The 15145-nt window shown below is 40.8% G+C and overlaps 1 protein-coding gene across 1 annotated transcript in view; it reads right to left on the bottom strand.

The window, feature by feature from the left end:
- RUVBL1 (RuvB like AAA ATPase 1) overlaps positions 1 to 15145 on the bottom strand; it is a 51717-nt gene that overhangs the window by 25027 nt on the left and 11545 nt on the right. The window contains exon 3 of the mRNA XM_045290140.1: positions 12203 to 12335. Coding sequence (XP_045146075.1) covers positions 12203 to 12335 — 133 coding nt within the window. The remainder of the gene's footprint in view (positions 1 to 12202; positions 12336 to 15145) is intronic.

Genomic DNA, 15145 nt, shown 5'->3' with positions numbered 1-15145 from the left:
CCAGTCGAGTCTGATGGGGTGCCAGCCCTGGTCCCAAAGTCTATTTTTGGTATTCCCTGGGACTTCATTGCTCGGCTTCCCTTGCTGTTCTGTTGCACACCCTTAGTGTTTTACCTCGGTGTGGTGGAGTCAGATCAGGTACAATTCCCGCACTGTGTCTACAGTGTTATCCCAGTAGCGCTACGGGTCAGTGAGGGACGTCGTGTGTGTCTCGTAGTGGGGCCGGCCATATGGTCATTATGCATTGGCTGTTCTGAGCAAGAATATTGTCCTCAAGGCTTGGTGGGACAAAACTCATTTTAAAAGAGATTTAACCATGGGGAAAAAAAAGAAAATGTTCTAAAATTGACTGTGGTAATGACTGTACAATTCTTATTGATATGACTGAACTATTGAATTGTACGATATGTGGGTTATGTGCTGATAAAACTGAAAAAAGAATCGTACTCAAAGGGGAGGAAATGAAGAATAGGACTCAAAGTGTCGAACTTTCTGAAGCTGTGGAGACTAGATGAACCAGATTCTACTGGCAACTAATCTTTAAACCTTAAACCAGTAATATTCCCTGAAGAATTCTTAAAACCAAACAATAGCTTGGCTTCACTAATGAAAACTCTGTCTTGAGCGCTATGCTCTCAAAAACTACCTTGTCTATATGGGATCAAACTGACAACAGCAACTCAAAAGATCTAAGTTTATGTTAACGGGAAGAACCGAAAAATGAGTGTATGAATGGTCGCACAACGTGCAGAATATAAACATGTTTTACTGTACACATGCCAACCCACTAACCCAAACCCACCGTCACTAAGTTGATTCTAACTCATAGCAACCTGACAGGACAGAAAAGAATCCCATTCCATTGCAGAGGCAAACTGCTCCATCTTTCTCCTTGGTAGCAGCTAGTGGGTTCAAATCATCAGTATTTCTGTTAGCAGCCCAACGCTTAATCCACTGTGCCACCAGGATGCCTTATATACTCTCGGTAAGAAAATAAAAAATTTAAAAAGGATATAAGACCAAACAATCAATATATTATTTTATCTTTATGTGTATCCTGATTCAAACAGTGAAACTCTTAAAAAGAAAAATATAGTTTTTAAGACAGTTTAAAATTGAAGACTAGATAATTGACAATAGTAAGGAATTATTGCTCATTTTAAGTCTTCATTTTTCAAGGATACATTGAAATATTTATGAATAAGGATGGCATTCTTGCAATCTGCTTCAATATAATCTGGGAAGGGAAAAGGTAGGAATATAGATGAATCAGAAACTCTGGGTCGCTTAACAAATGGGTAAGCACTGAGTTGCTAGAGGTTAACTAAGAACTCAGCTCACTAAAAAGTTGGCAGTTCAAGTTCATACAGCAGAACATCAGAAGAAAGGCCTGGTGATCTACTTCTGGTGGGGGGGGGGGCGGAGTTATTGAAAACTCTAAGGAGTCTGCCGAGTTTGTACTCAACGGCCCCTCAGCTGTGAGTGAGGCAGCACAGTGGTCCCCCTCAGGAGGCTCCCAAACACCCCTTCCCCCATCCTTGCCATGGTAGTCCACAGGCAGAGCTACACACGGCCAAGGTACATTCCTTAGGCTGATTTTGGCACAAATGCCGGGGTTATTTTCACCAAGGAATTTGGTTTTAGGTTGATAAAACTGGATGGGTAGAGAAAGTCATGAAGTGGAATTGAATTCTCAGCAACTGCGCCATCTAATACAGACATGGGTAAGGTTGCGGGGCCCCGGAGACCACAGATAAATGGTGTGACATCTGACTTTCACAGATAAATGGAATAATGACAACACTCAATTGTTAAGAGTTTGAAATTGACATTTGATTCCACCTTTTCACCAACTATTGGAAAGAAAAGTGGTAAAATCAAATGTTCTTATAATAAGGAGTGTCATAAACCTTGGTTATAATGTTCATTTTGATTTTTCTGGGCATGCATTCCATGATCCAGTTGTCTCTGGTTATGAGGGCTGGCTTGATGGTTACCAGGCTCTTTGACAGTGCAAGTCAAAAGTGACAAGGAATAAATCTGCAGTGGGGTTCCAAAACTGGGAGCTTCTAGTTACACACTAATGTCAGCAGTAGGAACGAATTCGGAGGGTTAATTACTTCAGTAAAACGTACTTGGGCATCAGAATTCAACTGTACTTATTTTGGCAGTGACGCTAAATCTTGGTTGGATCCCTTGGCTCCCATTTTCACAACAGTCCCCAACTCTGATTAAATTGGAGGGAGCTACATACAGTCAGCCTCTGAGGCTTGGTGTAAAGCTCACACTGTCTGTTCTGGTAGATGGGAAGGGCATTAATGCCGGAGGCTACAAACTTGGGCTTGTGCTGGAGTTGGAAGTTTAATCCCTCTGAAGAAACCTCTGGGAACAGTTATCAGAGGATTTGGCCTTAATATATTTCCATTGTAGCCAGCAGGTTTTTCGAATTTTTTCTCCCAAGAAGGTGACAAAGCAAAGGATGATTTAAGCCAGAGCTGTATTTTAAATACTGTATATACTCGAGTATAAGCCAACCCGAATATCAGCCGAGACACCTAATTTTACCACAAAAACAGCATTAAAAAAGTGCTGAAAAACTCAGCTTATACACAAGTACATACGGTAAACAGCTTTTTGTTAGTTGGTTTCTAACTGAATTAATCATCCAGCCCAGCGGTTCTCAACTTGTGGGTTGCACCCCATTGGGGGTTGAATGACCCTTTCACAGGGGTCACCTAGGACCATAGGAAAACACAAATATTTCACAAGATATAATTACATATTGTTTTGTGATTAATCACTATGCTTTATGTTCCATTTGTAACAACGGAAATACATCCTGCATATCAGGTATTTACATTACGATTCATAAAAGTAGCAAAATTACAGTTATGAAGTAGCAACGAAAATACTTTTATGGCTAGGGGTCACAACATGAGGAACTGCATTAAAGGGTTGCAGCATCAGGAAGGTTGAGAACCACTAATCTAGCCAGTTACCAATGCTGCAGTCATGCAATCACTTTATACATGATTTGACTGTATTTATTAACTGTTAGATATGCTACCCACCAATAACGAAATAGACCCTGACAAAAACGGCAATCGTGTACCCGCTTGTCTTGATGTTTCTTTTAGCATTTGATTCTGCTGTTGAAGAGATTAGATCAGTGGGTGTTTTTAAGACGCAGTTAATTTCTTTGGGATAAATCTACTAATCATTAGAAATATCTTGGTATCCCATAAATATTGACAAATTATGGATACAATGTAAGCATAAACATGACTCAAAAAATAGGGAGAACCCTATTGAATTGGGGGCACCAAGGTCAACTGCTCACATCTTACGGAGCAGCAACTGCAGTCTTAAAAGCTTGGATGCAGTCAACTGTGGTGAAACCAATGGTCTCTCCGAGCCAGAGGAAAAAGAGTGAAGAAATCTGAAGATGCTTGGAAATAATTAGCCCGGTGGCCACAAATCATGTGACCCTCAGCCTCCCAAAGCCCGAGACCATAAGAACTAGACCATGCTTAGCTACCACCACCAACTGCTCTGAATAGGATCGGATTGGGGCCTGGAAAAAGAAACATATGGAACAGAATCCAAAATCACGAAAAGACCAGAATTACTGTTAGATAAACAGGAGTAGAACTTCCGAGATTATGGCCCTGCGCCACCCTTCGGCAGGCCTGGAACTAAACTAACCGCTGTGATTCGTTCTCAAACAATAGACAGGTCTATAAAGAGAACAACAACACCAGGAGGGGATGCACATCATACATTCATGAACCATTTGAGAATAAAAAGGATACATTTACCCAAGGACAAAGCTCAGAAGGGTTTAAAAAAAATTTTTTTTTAAATTTAAGTGATATGCTCTTGTTTTCCCTCATGTTGTATAAATCTTTCGCCTTTTAATTAATTAATAAAAGTTTGGAAAGGGTAGGAAAATAAGGAGGATTAGGAGGTGAGAAATTATGTTACAGTGAAGGGTTACTTTCCATGAAGTAAAACAAATTGTATATGAATTGTTGAACAGAAAGCTGATTTGCTCTGTAAATCTTCACTCAATTCATATTCTCTGACATATACACGTATCACCTCTATGCAGCATACCCGACACACGACTTGCCATGAACTGGAATCATCTCAAAAGCAATGGTTTTGTTTTTTTAAACAGATAAATCAGGCTTAGGCATGAGTTGAAGCTGGTAACAGGGTCAAGCAGAAAGATCACCACAACACTTCTTAGATATCTACTCTTGTATACTTGACATTTTCTATAGTAAAAGTTAAAAAACACCACCACCTAGTCTCACCACCACTAAATTAAAGACTAAAATTAAAGAACGAGAATACCAGGAGCCATAAAGATGCAGAACATGAAGGTTCATAGACTGCTGGTGGAAGGAGAAATTGTATAAATACTTTTAAAACAGGATGGCATTAGCACCTATTAAAAGTGAACATATATGCCTTTCTTGAATAGACTGGCTCCTGGGCTTCCACGCTATGATAACCCATCAAGCTCTACGTTGATGCTTCATGCATGTTTCTGCAGCTATGCATAAAATCAACATTTTTCTTTACTTAAAAAGAAAAGAATACTACCCTGTTTCCCCGAAAATAAGACATGTCATATTAATTTTTGCTCCCAAAGATGCGCTAGGTCTTATTTTCAGGGGATGTCTTATTTTTCCAGGAAGATACAGTACACATTTATTGTTTATTGTTTTATTAAAAGAGACCTCGCACTTCCTGTCTGCTCCGGCTGCGCTGCAGCCAACAGTGAGCTGCACAGAGGTGCCCACCACTAAGGTCGGTAGGTCTTATTTTCGGGGAATGTCTTACTTTCGGGGAAACGGGGTAGTAAGACTGATAGCGGGGAACCACTCAAGGCTAAAGCTTAGGAAACACTGCTCTCAACTCTGGGGCTGGCGAGTTGGTCATGTTTTCAACTTTGAGAACCCTCTTGGGCGTTTTTATAATTCCTCAAGGCCAGAATGGTTTTGGCGTCCTCACCATTAAACTCTGTTCTGATAGGGGAGTAGCCTAATGACATGAAAAAAACTCTGCCACCAGTGTCAGGTACTCTCAATCACTTTCCATTTTTGAACTTGGCCATTATCTTATCATTAAGCCAGTTGCCTTCTTTATTGAGAAATCCAATCGGTACAAAGACTCAGATATTAAAGCTAAAGGTTTAGTCTACCTTTAGTCAACCTGATAGTTTATAAATGGAACTTTTGCAACAGCCCCAAAAGAGAAGCAGCAACTCATTTCTGCTTAACCAAATTTTTATTTCCTAAACATCAAGAAAAAACTTTCCAAACAACATGTATATGTATCAGAACATAGGGACAAACTTAGAAAATGCTGTACTTTTAAGACTAACTTTTAAAAAAACAACACCTTTTACATCCTATAGAGATAAACTCCTTCAAACGAAATACTTACTTATATTTACTGTTAGACAATTGTGACACTAAATTCCCTCAGTGGGGAAGAAAGGCATTCCCATCTCTCAATAGCCTCCATATTTGTTTAGAAGTCGCTCTATGCTGACAAGCAGGCAGGGGATGTGGTTGACGGACAATGAAGCTGGCTGTCAGCCAGGAAAGGGGCTGAGCCCCTGCTATCTCTGGCATGACAACACAAATGACACAGGTTTCATCTGCTGGCTCAGGTTTCTAAATCCCTGACAGGGACCTTCATCACGTCAAGGAAATAGCACAGACTCCGTGCTTTTAATTTCTGGTCAGCTTATTGCTTCCTCCCCAACCCCTCTGCCAACTTCACAGGAATGCAAAGGCTGAGGAATATGGGCAGGGTTCCTTTTTGAAGGTAGTAGTCAATAGCCTGCATTTTTATTCTATGTTTAAGACCCAGAAATTTTCTCAACTTACTGCCATCAAAAGAACTGCACTCTCCCGCCCCTCAAAACCAGAAAATCACGAAACAGATGTCGAGGAAATTCACCTCTATTTCTTCAAAGCATTTCAAGTTACATTTAAGCAACCCACAACACATGCCCTTCTATGAAGGCCAGTACTGCCAGATTTTATTTACTAGTGTCAAGAAAAAGGTTGTTAAATAAATAAAAAATACTTCTTCAAAAGTAAGATATGAAACGAGTCCCTGTATCTTCATTCTTTGGGAAAATACCCAGTTCCCCCGAAAGCTAATAAGAGTTACCTTTGCCTAGATTTCTACCACAGAACATTTGCTACTTTCGTCCAAGTTGACTGTCATTTCCAGGATGAACTGTAAACAACTGGAACATTTATCCCTTTTGTCTGGCCCTGGTCCTGTCTGCCCCAAGACTAGTATGCACTTGCAAGAGTTGGTAATATACTTATGCAAATGAATTAACTCTAGCCTACTTTTCAAACAAGTATAAACCGCCGGTGAGCTAAGTGGGAATACGGTCGCTATGAGTCGGAATCGACTTGATGGCGGAGAGTGAGTGAGAGGCTTGGAGGGAGGAGGGCAATCACTTTAAAGTGTTGAAGCTGTAACAAGAGTAAATAAAAAAGTATTGCTACAAAATCATAATTTTATTAAACAAATATAGCAAATGCGAAGCTTCTGCTTTGCGATATATCTTTCATCTAGAGCTACACACGTCTAAAAATGGTATTCCATCTCCCTAACCCGTCCTCGAAAATTCTGCTCTCTTCAATCACACCACATTACAGCAGCAGCTCTGGCATCCTCGGGGGCTCAAGCTGTGTTCCTCTGACACGTTCTTTGCGCCTTGGGCGAGAGGAAAGCTGCGGTGGACGGGTAAGGCAGCTCAACAAAGCGGTCATCGCCCGGGCTTCCCTGTATGGAGGAGCAGGTGAGCCGCTGTGATGGGGGGAATTCCTTACAGCAACTGTCCTAGCCTTTTTCTCCATAATGCGGTTTTTAAGTTCTTAAAACTTCCTAGCAAGTCCCCATGTTTGGCCTGTGTCCTTCAAAAAACCTCTCAAGAGTAAGGACCCTTTTGGAATCCAAAAAAATCTCCATGACCTTCTGCACTGACCTTGCTGCCTTGAATATAACCGGCCTCACAGGTCCCCTCAGAAGTCGGTTTTGAGTGGACCTCTTTTTGAAGGTCCCCCGATGAGACTAAGACAAATGTATTAGGAAAGAACTGTCTACAGCCATCCACTGATCAGAGACATATTGAAACATGTTTTATTTAGTAAACGCATGCATGAACTGGAACCAAATATTTCTTAACTTAGCCATCTACACAGTCACCCCCACACAGATTGGCAGACAGAGCCGGAAAGAAGAAAGGAGAAGCAGCAGGAAGAGGGAGGCAAGGAACCTCCTAAAGTTCTGTGACACAGGGAAAATTGTGACACTGAGACCGTGAGACGCCTGGAAGGGGCCCTTCGGCAGAGCCGGCAGTGACGGGCCTACAAGGGGTCTGGTAGAGTCAGTGGTGATGGCAGAAGCCTACTGCCAGGAATGCAGCTAAGAGAGCAGAACAAAACTGCTGGGTCCCTTAGCTGCAGAGAGCCTGAGGGCAGAGGCCTGAAGGAAGAGAGGGTCCAGGGGACAACTGCAAAGGCATGTGGATGGCACAGAGGAGGGCCTGCTTGTTGCATGACCAAGAAGAGCTGAGAAATGTCCTGCCCTGAAAAGGGGAGACAGTATTCTTCTCCTGGAGGAAGCCTCCAGACAGTGTGCATGAATCCCATCCTGAGCGGTACCCTATTACTCGCACAATAAAGCACGTAACTGTGAGCTCTGTGTTGCTATTTCGAAGGAGCACCATCAAGCCCAACAGAGCAGAGTGTGCCATGGGAAGGGTTGGCAGATGTCATCTTTTCAGAAAAGTTGGAGAGTGGAGGTATATTTGACTTCTTCCACCTTATGGGAATCCACTTTGAGCTGATCCTGGTCATTATCAACCCTGAAGTTAGTCAAGGTTTTAATCCCACCATTTTACAAGTACCTAGAAATTTGAACCAGCTTTAATTTCTTACTGCTTACCTCATTAATTAATGAGGTAAATAAAATTTAGGGCACGTGCTTATTAAATTAAGAAAAACTGGGAGAGGGAATTCTTAAAAAGTCTGAAGATGTCCTGTGAGCCATTTCCACTTTTTATTCCAAATACAGTATAAAAACCCAAGGAATGTATTTCATATAACATAGGCCGAATCTGACACTTTTCATTACACTGAGATACAGTTTTAAAAGGGTAATATTAAACCCCACAGTTGCGGGATAAACACATGGGTGCATAAGGAAAGGAAAGCAAGGTTATGACTATTGCACAATGACCACACAGCGTGGGGACCACTTGGAAGCAGTGGTACACTAGAGGACAGGGGTGAGGGAGGGGCACAGGCGTGGCTTCAGGGTATTGGGACTGTTCTGCTCTTTGATCCAAGTGGTAGTTAACATGGGTGTTTACTGAACTATTAAAACTAGTGACATTTTAATGTACGTTATGTATGTATAGCAGACTTCTTCCTAAAGTTTCTGAGAATATGAAATTTTCATTTTATTTTTATTTATTTATTTTTGAAATTTTTAAATAATAGATTTTTTAAAGCGCCTAGTATGTTATACTTCAGTTTAAAATAGACACAAAAAACACCAATATTTAATGACAAATATTTCCATATTGGGGAGGAGAGGTGCGATGCGATGTAGCAACGATGAAAAATACAACTTTCCTCCAGAGTTCCTAAATGCTTCCTCCTCCCCACCCCCCCACTATCATGACCCCAATTCTACCTTACAAATCCGGCTAGACCAGAGGATGTACATTGGTACAGATAGCAACTGGAAACAGGGAATCCAGGGCGGATGATCCCTTCAGGACCAGTGGTGTGAGCAGCGATACTGGGAGGGTGGATTGGAAAGGGGGAACCGATTACAAGGATCTACATGTGACCTCCTCCCTGGGGGAAAGACAACAGAAAAGTGGGTGAAGGGAGACGTCGGACAGGGCAAGATATGACAAAATAATAATTTATAAATTATCAAGGGTTCATGAGGGAAGGAAGGAGGAGGGAGGGAAAAAATGAGGAGATGATGCCAGGGGCTTAAGTGGAGAGCAAATGTTTTGAGAATGATGAAGGCAATGAATGTACAAATGTGCTTTACACAATTGATATATGTATGGATTGTGATAAGTTGTATACGCCCCTAATAAAATGATTAAGAAAAAAAATAAAACAGCAAATGTTTTGAAACTGATTTTGTAAGCAACTGTACAAAACTTGAATTATGGAATGACATTTCTATTAGCTCCAATAAAATGGTTTTTCTTGGAAAAATGGTTTAAAATTTGTCACCCACCTGTGAGAATAAAATGTTTTATCAATAAAAAATAAAATAAAAAAAAATTCCAGTAAGAAATACTTGACTGCTTAAATTACAATTTATTTTAAATAACTATTTTTAGTTTAAAAAAGGCCTAAATTCAACAAAACCCAAAGTTTAGCCTATAGATAAAGCATACAATCTATCTGGCTTAGAACAAGGGTCACGAACTCAAATGCTTACAGGGACCTGATAGGAAACAAGCGGCAGGCAGGTTTCCCACTAAGCTGGAGGGCAAGCCACTCTTGAAAAAGAACAGCACTCACTTGCTTCTACCTAACGCCGCCACGTGGGAATGCAGGCGTCTTTCTACAGGCCCGAAAGTGAAGACTATATATCATCTCCCAGGCTCAAAACACTCGCACCTTTGTCAAAGTTCACCAAGAAAAATATGTCTATGGGCCACACTCAAGACTGAGGGCTTTCTATCTTCTTAAAGACTTCTGTTTTCTATGAAAATAATAACAATTTATAAATTATCAAGGGCTCCTGAGGGAGGGGTGGGAATGAGCTGATACCAAGGGCTCAAGTAGAAAGAAAGTGTTTTCTATCTGCTTCAATGTCTACCTTATTCCCTCACTCATAAGTGCCAGAAACTAGGGGTACAAAGCTGTTTATATCCAGTAGGTATTTACTAAACACACAACCTGCTCCTTCCCACACTCCCATCTCCAAAAATGGTAAACAAACAAAACAAAAAAACCCTGGGAAACATCTTTGATTCTTCAGGATATTGCCTGCTCGACCATCCAAATATTTCTTGAATCCAACTACTTCCCATCACTTCACCACTACCATCATGGTCTCTGGTCTAATTCCAAACTGACCTCCCTTCTACTCACTCTCCACACACCCCAGCCCGAGTGAGCCTTTTAAAACCTCAATCAGCCGGCTCATGCCTCGCACAAACCCTCCAGTAGCTTGTGAAAGCTCTACGTGCTCTTGCCTACAGTCTGATTCTCACTGGCTTGAAGAACAGAATCTGTGCTAGGCACACCTGTCTTGTCGTACACGTCCTTCATTTCCTCAATGTCGTCTGGCGACTTGGCTTCTTAAGAATACCTAGACTAGTTTGAAAACCAAAGGCAGTATCAACGGGTACAGGCACTCTGAAAAATAATTTGGGTAAAAACAAGTGTCCCGTTCCATAACCCATTTCTTGGTTATCATCCTAGAAGTACATTTACACAGGTACACAAAACGCAGGTACCGGGTACCCATGGCAGCCTTGTTTTCAAAAGCAAAAATGGAAAATAACCTAAATGTCCCCCCAAAAAGGAAATGGCCTACGAAATTAACTGAGAATGAATTCAAGTTATGATGAACTGCATATATGACCATTTTTGTGGGTTATTTTATATTTTTACATCATATTGTTAGTAATATGTTGAGTGTGTAATTTGCTGATGTTGTCATTCTCATATGCTCACTCACAGATGTTCAATTTTATGATTCACTGTTGGAAACACTGTTGGATTTATAAAGAAACTGGTACTAAAGACAGTAATAATGAAAGCTAAAAAGAAATTAAAAATGAGGCACTTGACTTACGCTAGATTGACTTACTACAATACAAAATCATCGGTATGGAACCCTGCCATTCATAAAGTCATTATGCAATAGTTAAAAGGAGTAAATTATTTATTTAAGTAGATCCAAGGAAACTGGGATTTTTCCAGAGCTGGAACAGCAGGAAATGGGGCTAGGCAGTGAGCCCATTCCCACCCACCCACATCTTCAGAGTGTGGGCTCTGAAATCAAACAGTTACAGGTTCAAATTGCTGCTCTGCTAGTTACTTGCCAAGTCACAATACACAGATTATTTAATTTTCTAAGACTCAGTTTCTACAAATGCAAAATGTAGCTGGATAAGTAACTTCCGTTTAAGGAAGTCAGGGGCCCTATCAAATGTAAGGGCCTGTCACCCAGCAAGCCCTTGATATATGGTTCTTCCGGGTCCTCTGTCCTGAGGTTGCCACAAGACTCACAGTTCTGCTAGCTCCCCCTGCAATCGGACAGGCCTACTTTTTCTGGCTGGACATCCAGGGAGGAACAGAATGGGATTGGGGAGAAGGGATGGGGGTGGCAGCACTGCACACAAGCAAGGCTGGGGTCTGAAACCTTTTCTGGGTACATAGCTTGTACTCAGCTGATAAAAGTTAGCAGTGTGAACTCACCGAGGAGCACAGCAGAAGAAAAAGGCTGGCAACCTGCTTCCATAAACACTACAGTATCAAGCAATTTTGTTCTGTAACACGAGACCTCCAAAATTACAAAGCAACGCAAAAAAAAAAAAAAAAAATCAACAATCGCACTATTTTAGTGGACCAAACCCAAACTTGCTGTTATTAAGTCAATTCTGAGTCAAAGAGAGCCTACAGAACAGAGTAGAATTGGTCCCTAAACTAGTTTCCACAGCTGTCATAATCTTCATGAAAGCAGACTGCATTTTTCTCCTGCAGAGTGGTTCCAAACTACCTACTTTTCACTTAGTAGCTAAGCTCCTAACACTGTGCCAACAGGGCTCCTTCATGGACAGCCATCTCCAAATGCCTAAACTTGCTGCCAAGAAAATCTAACTTACCGTATAAATCCCTGTAAAACCACATCTATTTTGTTATTTGGAGAATCACTCTCACCCCATGGTTGGGGTACACATTTGCTCTGATGGCTAGAGCACTCCAGTCAGAAAAGTTAATGGGTTTTATTTTTTTCCCAAACATAATAGTAATAATATGTTTGGTAAAAATAATTCCCAACAAAAAGTAATACAGTATAAGAAAGGCAAGTGATAGAGACATTTTGACAGAGCAGCTTCCGTGCCCAGGCAAATGAAAGGGATCCCTCCCACAGGCACAACAGCACTCACCAATAGCCCTGCGGAAATTCTCCATCAGCACTTCTGTCTTCTTGATCTCTGTGGAGTAAACTTCACTCCCCACCATTGGGCAGAAAGGGACCTTACTCCCCAGCTCCTGGGCAATAGCCAGAGCTAAAGCTGTCTACAAAAGAAAACAACGAAAATGCCTTTGAATGACAATCTTAAAAATCTGATGATTAAGAAGCATTTATAAAAGTATTTTATGGAAAAAATTGTTAGCCAAGAATCAGTGACATCTAATCCTCTTAGTTTTTAACGTTATTTGAAATGCTTTACACATAACAAATGTTGTGAATAATCAATTTATAACAAATTACATCTTTAATAATCTGTACATTTAGAATAGCTGTCATTCAACGAGACTTACCTCGGGCCAGGCCCAACTCAAGTGTTTCACATGCTCCTCATGCTCCCCCTATGAAGTTTAACTACTGCGCTCTCCATTATACAAATGCGAAAACGAAGACACACGGACCATAGCTAGTAAAAGAGTAGAGAGCTTAAATTTTGGCAGAAAGATTCTACAGATCATATTCCCATTATAATTAGTCTTCAAAAACTGTCCCCTAAATATCCACAAAGTTCATGACCTAATGCTAAGAACACTACCAGTATATCTTTTTCGTCTTCAAACTGGTTCTGACTTAATAGAGCCACTACGTACAAAAGAAGCAAACAATGCCCAGTCCTAGGTCACCCTCACAATCACTGCTATGTTTGAGCCCTATTGCAGCCACTGGATCAGGACGCCGCATGGAACACCTTCCTCTTTTTTGCATCATACTTTCCCTAGCATGATGTGCGTCTTCGGGGACTGGCCCCTTCTGGTAACATGTCCAAAGCATGTGAGAAGTCTCACCGTCCAGCCTAAGGTGCATTCTAGCTGTGCTTCTTCCAAAACAGACTTGTTTGTTCTTCCAGCAGTCCTTGGTAATTCAATATTCTTTGCTAATACTATCATTCAAACACATCAATTTTTCTTCAGTCTCCTTTATTCATTCTCCTGCTTTCATATGCATATGAAGCAACTGACAACACCATAGCTCAGGTCAGGCACACCTTAGCCGTCCAGGTAACATGTTTGCTCCATCTCACTGTAAAGAAACCTTCTGCAGTTCTGCCCAGGCCAGTATGTCTTTTTACTTCCTGACTGCTGCTTCCACGAGAGGAGCGCTGGTAGTATAGTGAGTTATGAGATAGGACAGCAGTTCGAAACCTCCAGCCACTGCACAGGAGAAAGATGAAGCTTTCTGCTTCTATAAAGAATTAGTCTTAGAAATTCAAAGGGGCAGTTGTATTGCGTCACTACTGAATCATTAGGAGTTGGAATCAAATCAATGGCAGTGAATTTGGTTTTATGGCTTCCATGAGCACTGATTGTGGATCCAAGCAAAATGAAATTCATGACTCCATTTTTTCTCCATTTCTCATGATGTTGCTTTTTTGGCCTGGTTATGAGAATTTTGTTTTATGCTGAGGTATAATCCATATTTCATCTGCAAGTGCTTCAGTAAGCAAGGTTGTGTCATCTGTATATCAACGGTTGTTAATGAGCCTTCCTCCACTTGTGATGCTGTATTCATTTTCATAGTTTAGTTTCTCAGATTACTTGCTAAACAAGACAAACTGAGTAAGAATGGTGAAGCAAGCCTGATGCACACCTCTCCTGATTTTAAACTAGGCAGTATTCCCCTGTTCAGCTTGAACGACTGCCTCTTGATTTATGGACAGGGTCCACATGAGCAAAATAAGTATTCCAGAATTCCCATTCTTCACAATATTAGCCACAGTTTGTGTTAGCATTCACATAAATCCTTTGCATAAATTTGGCAATCTCTGAGACACTGATTTTTGTTTTTATCAATACAGGAAAACACCAATGAACAACCCAAGAGAGCAATTAAAAATGAATGAATGACTTGGTTTTCCTTTTTTAAGTCGCTGACAAACAGTAAAGAATAATACATTACATAGAACTCTTAAGCTAAGCTGGTCTTAACAAGCCACAGTTGAGCATGCCCTGTAGTTAAACTACAAATTGATTTTTGCTTAGATAACTATAGTTGGCAGATGCTTAATTGAAACCAAAGACTTAACAGATGTACAGTCAAATATCAAGCATGAAGAGCAAATGCTTTAAAGTTGGGACAGGAGTAGGAAATGCCATGACCTTTTAATGCCATTTCCATCTTTAACTTTGAAACAAGGGAGTGTGAATAAGGTCAGTTCCCAAGGTGTATGGGCTAAGGAAGAAAGCAAAGGCAGGCCAGAAACAACTTGCTTCGACAGAACAACAAAGCTAAACTCTGGAGACAGTGTTTTGCTTTGAATATTTTATACAGTTTACACATAAAGCAGGAGGGTTACTCGTGCCTTCATATACGCCAAACCTGTGGTACCACAGTACTGAAAACTTCTCCTATCTCCTAGGAAGAAAATAGTGCAATATTACAAAGGGAACACGATGCTTCGATGGCCCACCAGAGCATTAGGGATCTCTATTACCAAAGACCTAGAAACGCTGCATACAATGCAAGCACTCACCCTTCAAATCATAGAGTTGTATATGTGCACACAGTGGAATACCTCAAAGCAGTGAGAACGACCAAACTACCCAACTACACGTAACACGAATAGCCCTCATACTGTTGAGGGAAAGCTGGGCACAGGATTCCATTTATATATAGCTTAAAAGTAACTAGAGTCCAAAACTAGCTAGAGTCCTAATTCAGGGCACTGGTTTCGTTGAGAGGCAGAAGTAATGGCTGGGAGTATAAATAATCTGGGTGCTGGTTCATCAAGCAATACACTCGTTTCTTTTTCTGTGTATGTGGTACTTTTTTTTTTTTCTTTTAAAAAAATCATTTTATTTGGGGCTCATACAACTGTTATCCCAATCCATACACACATCAATTGTGTAAAGCGCATTTG

Source organism: Echinops telfairi, unplaced genomic scaffold, assembly GCF_000313985.2.
Source record: "Echinops telfairi isolate 266 unplaced genomic scaffold, ASM31398v2 ScPeMD7_31;HRSCAF=116, whole genome shotgun sequence".
NCBI lineage: Eukaryota > Metazoa > Chordata > Mammalia > Afrosoricida > Tenrecidae > Echinops > Echinops telfairi.
This window is presented reverse-complemented; position numbering and strand designations above follow the sequence as displayed.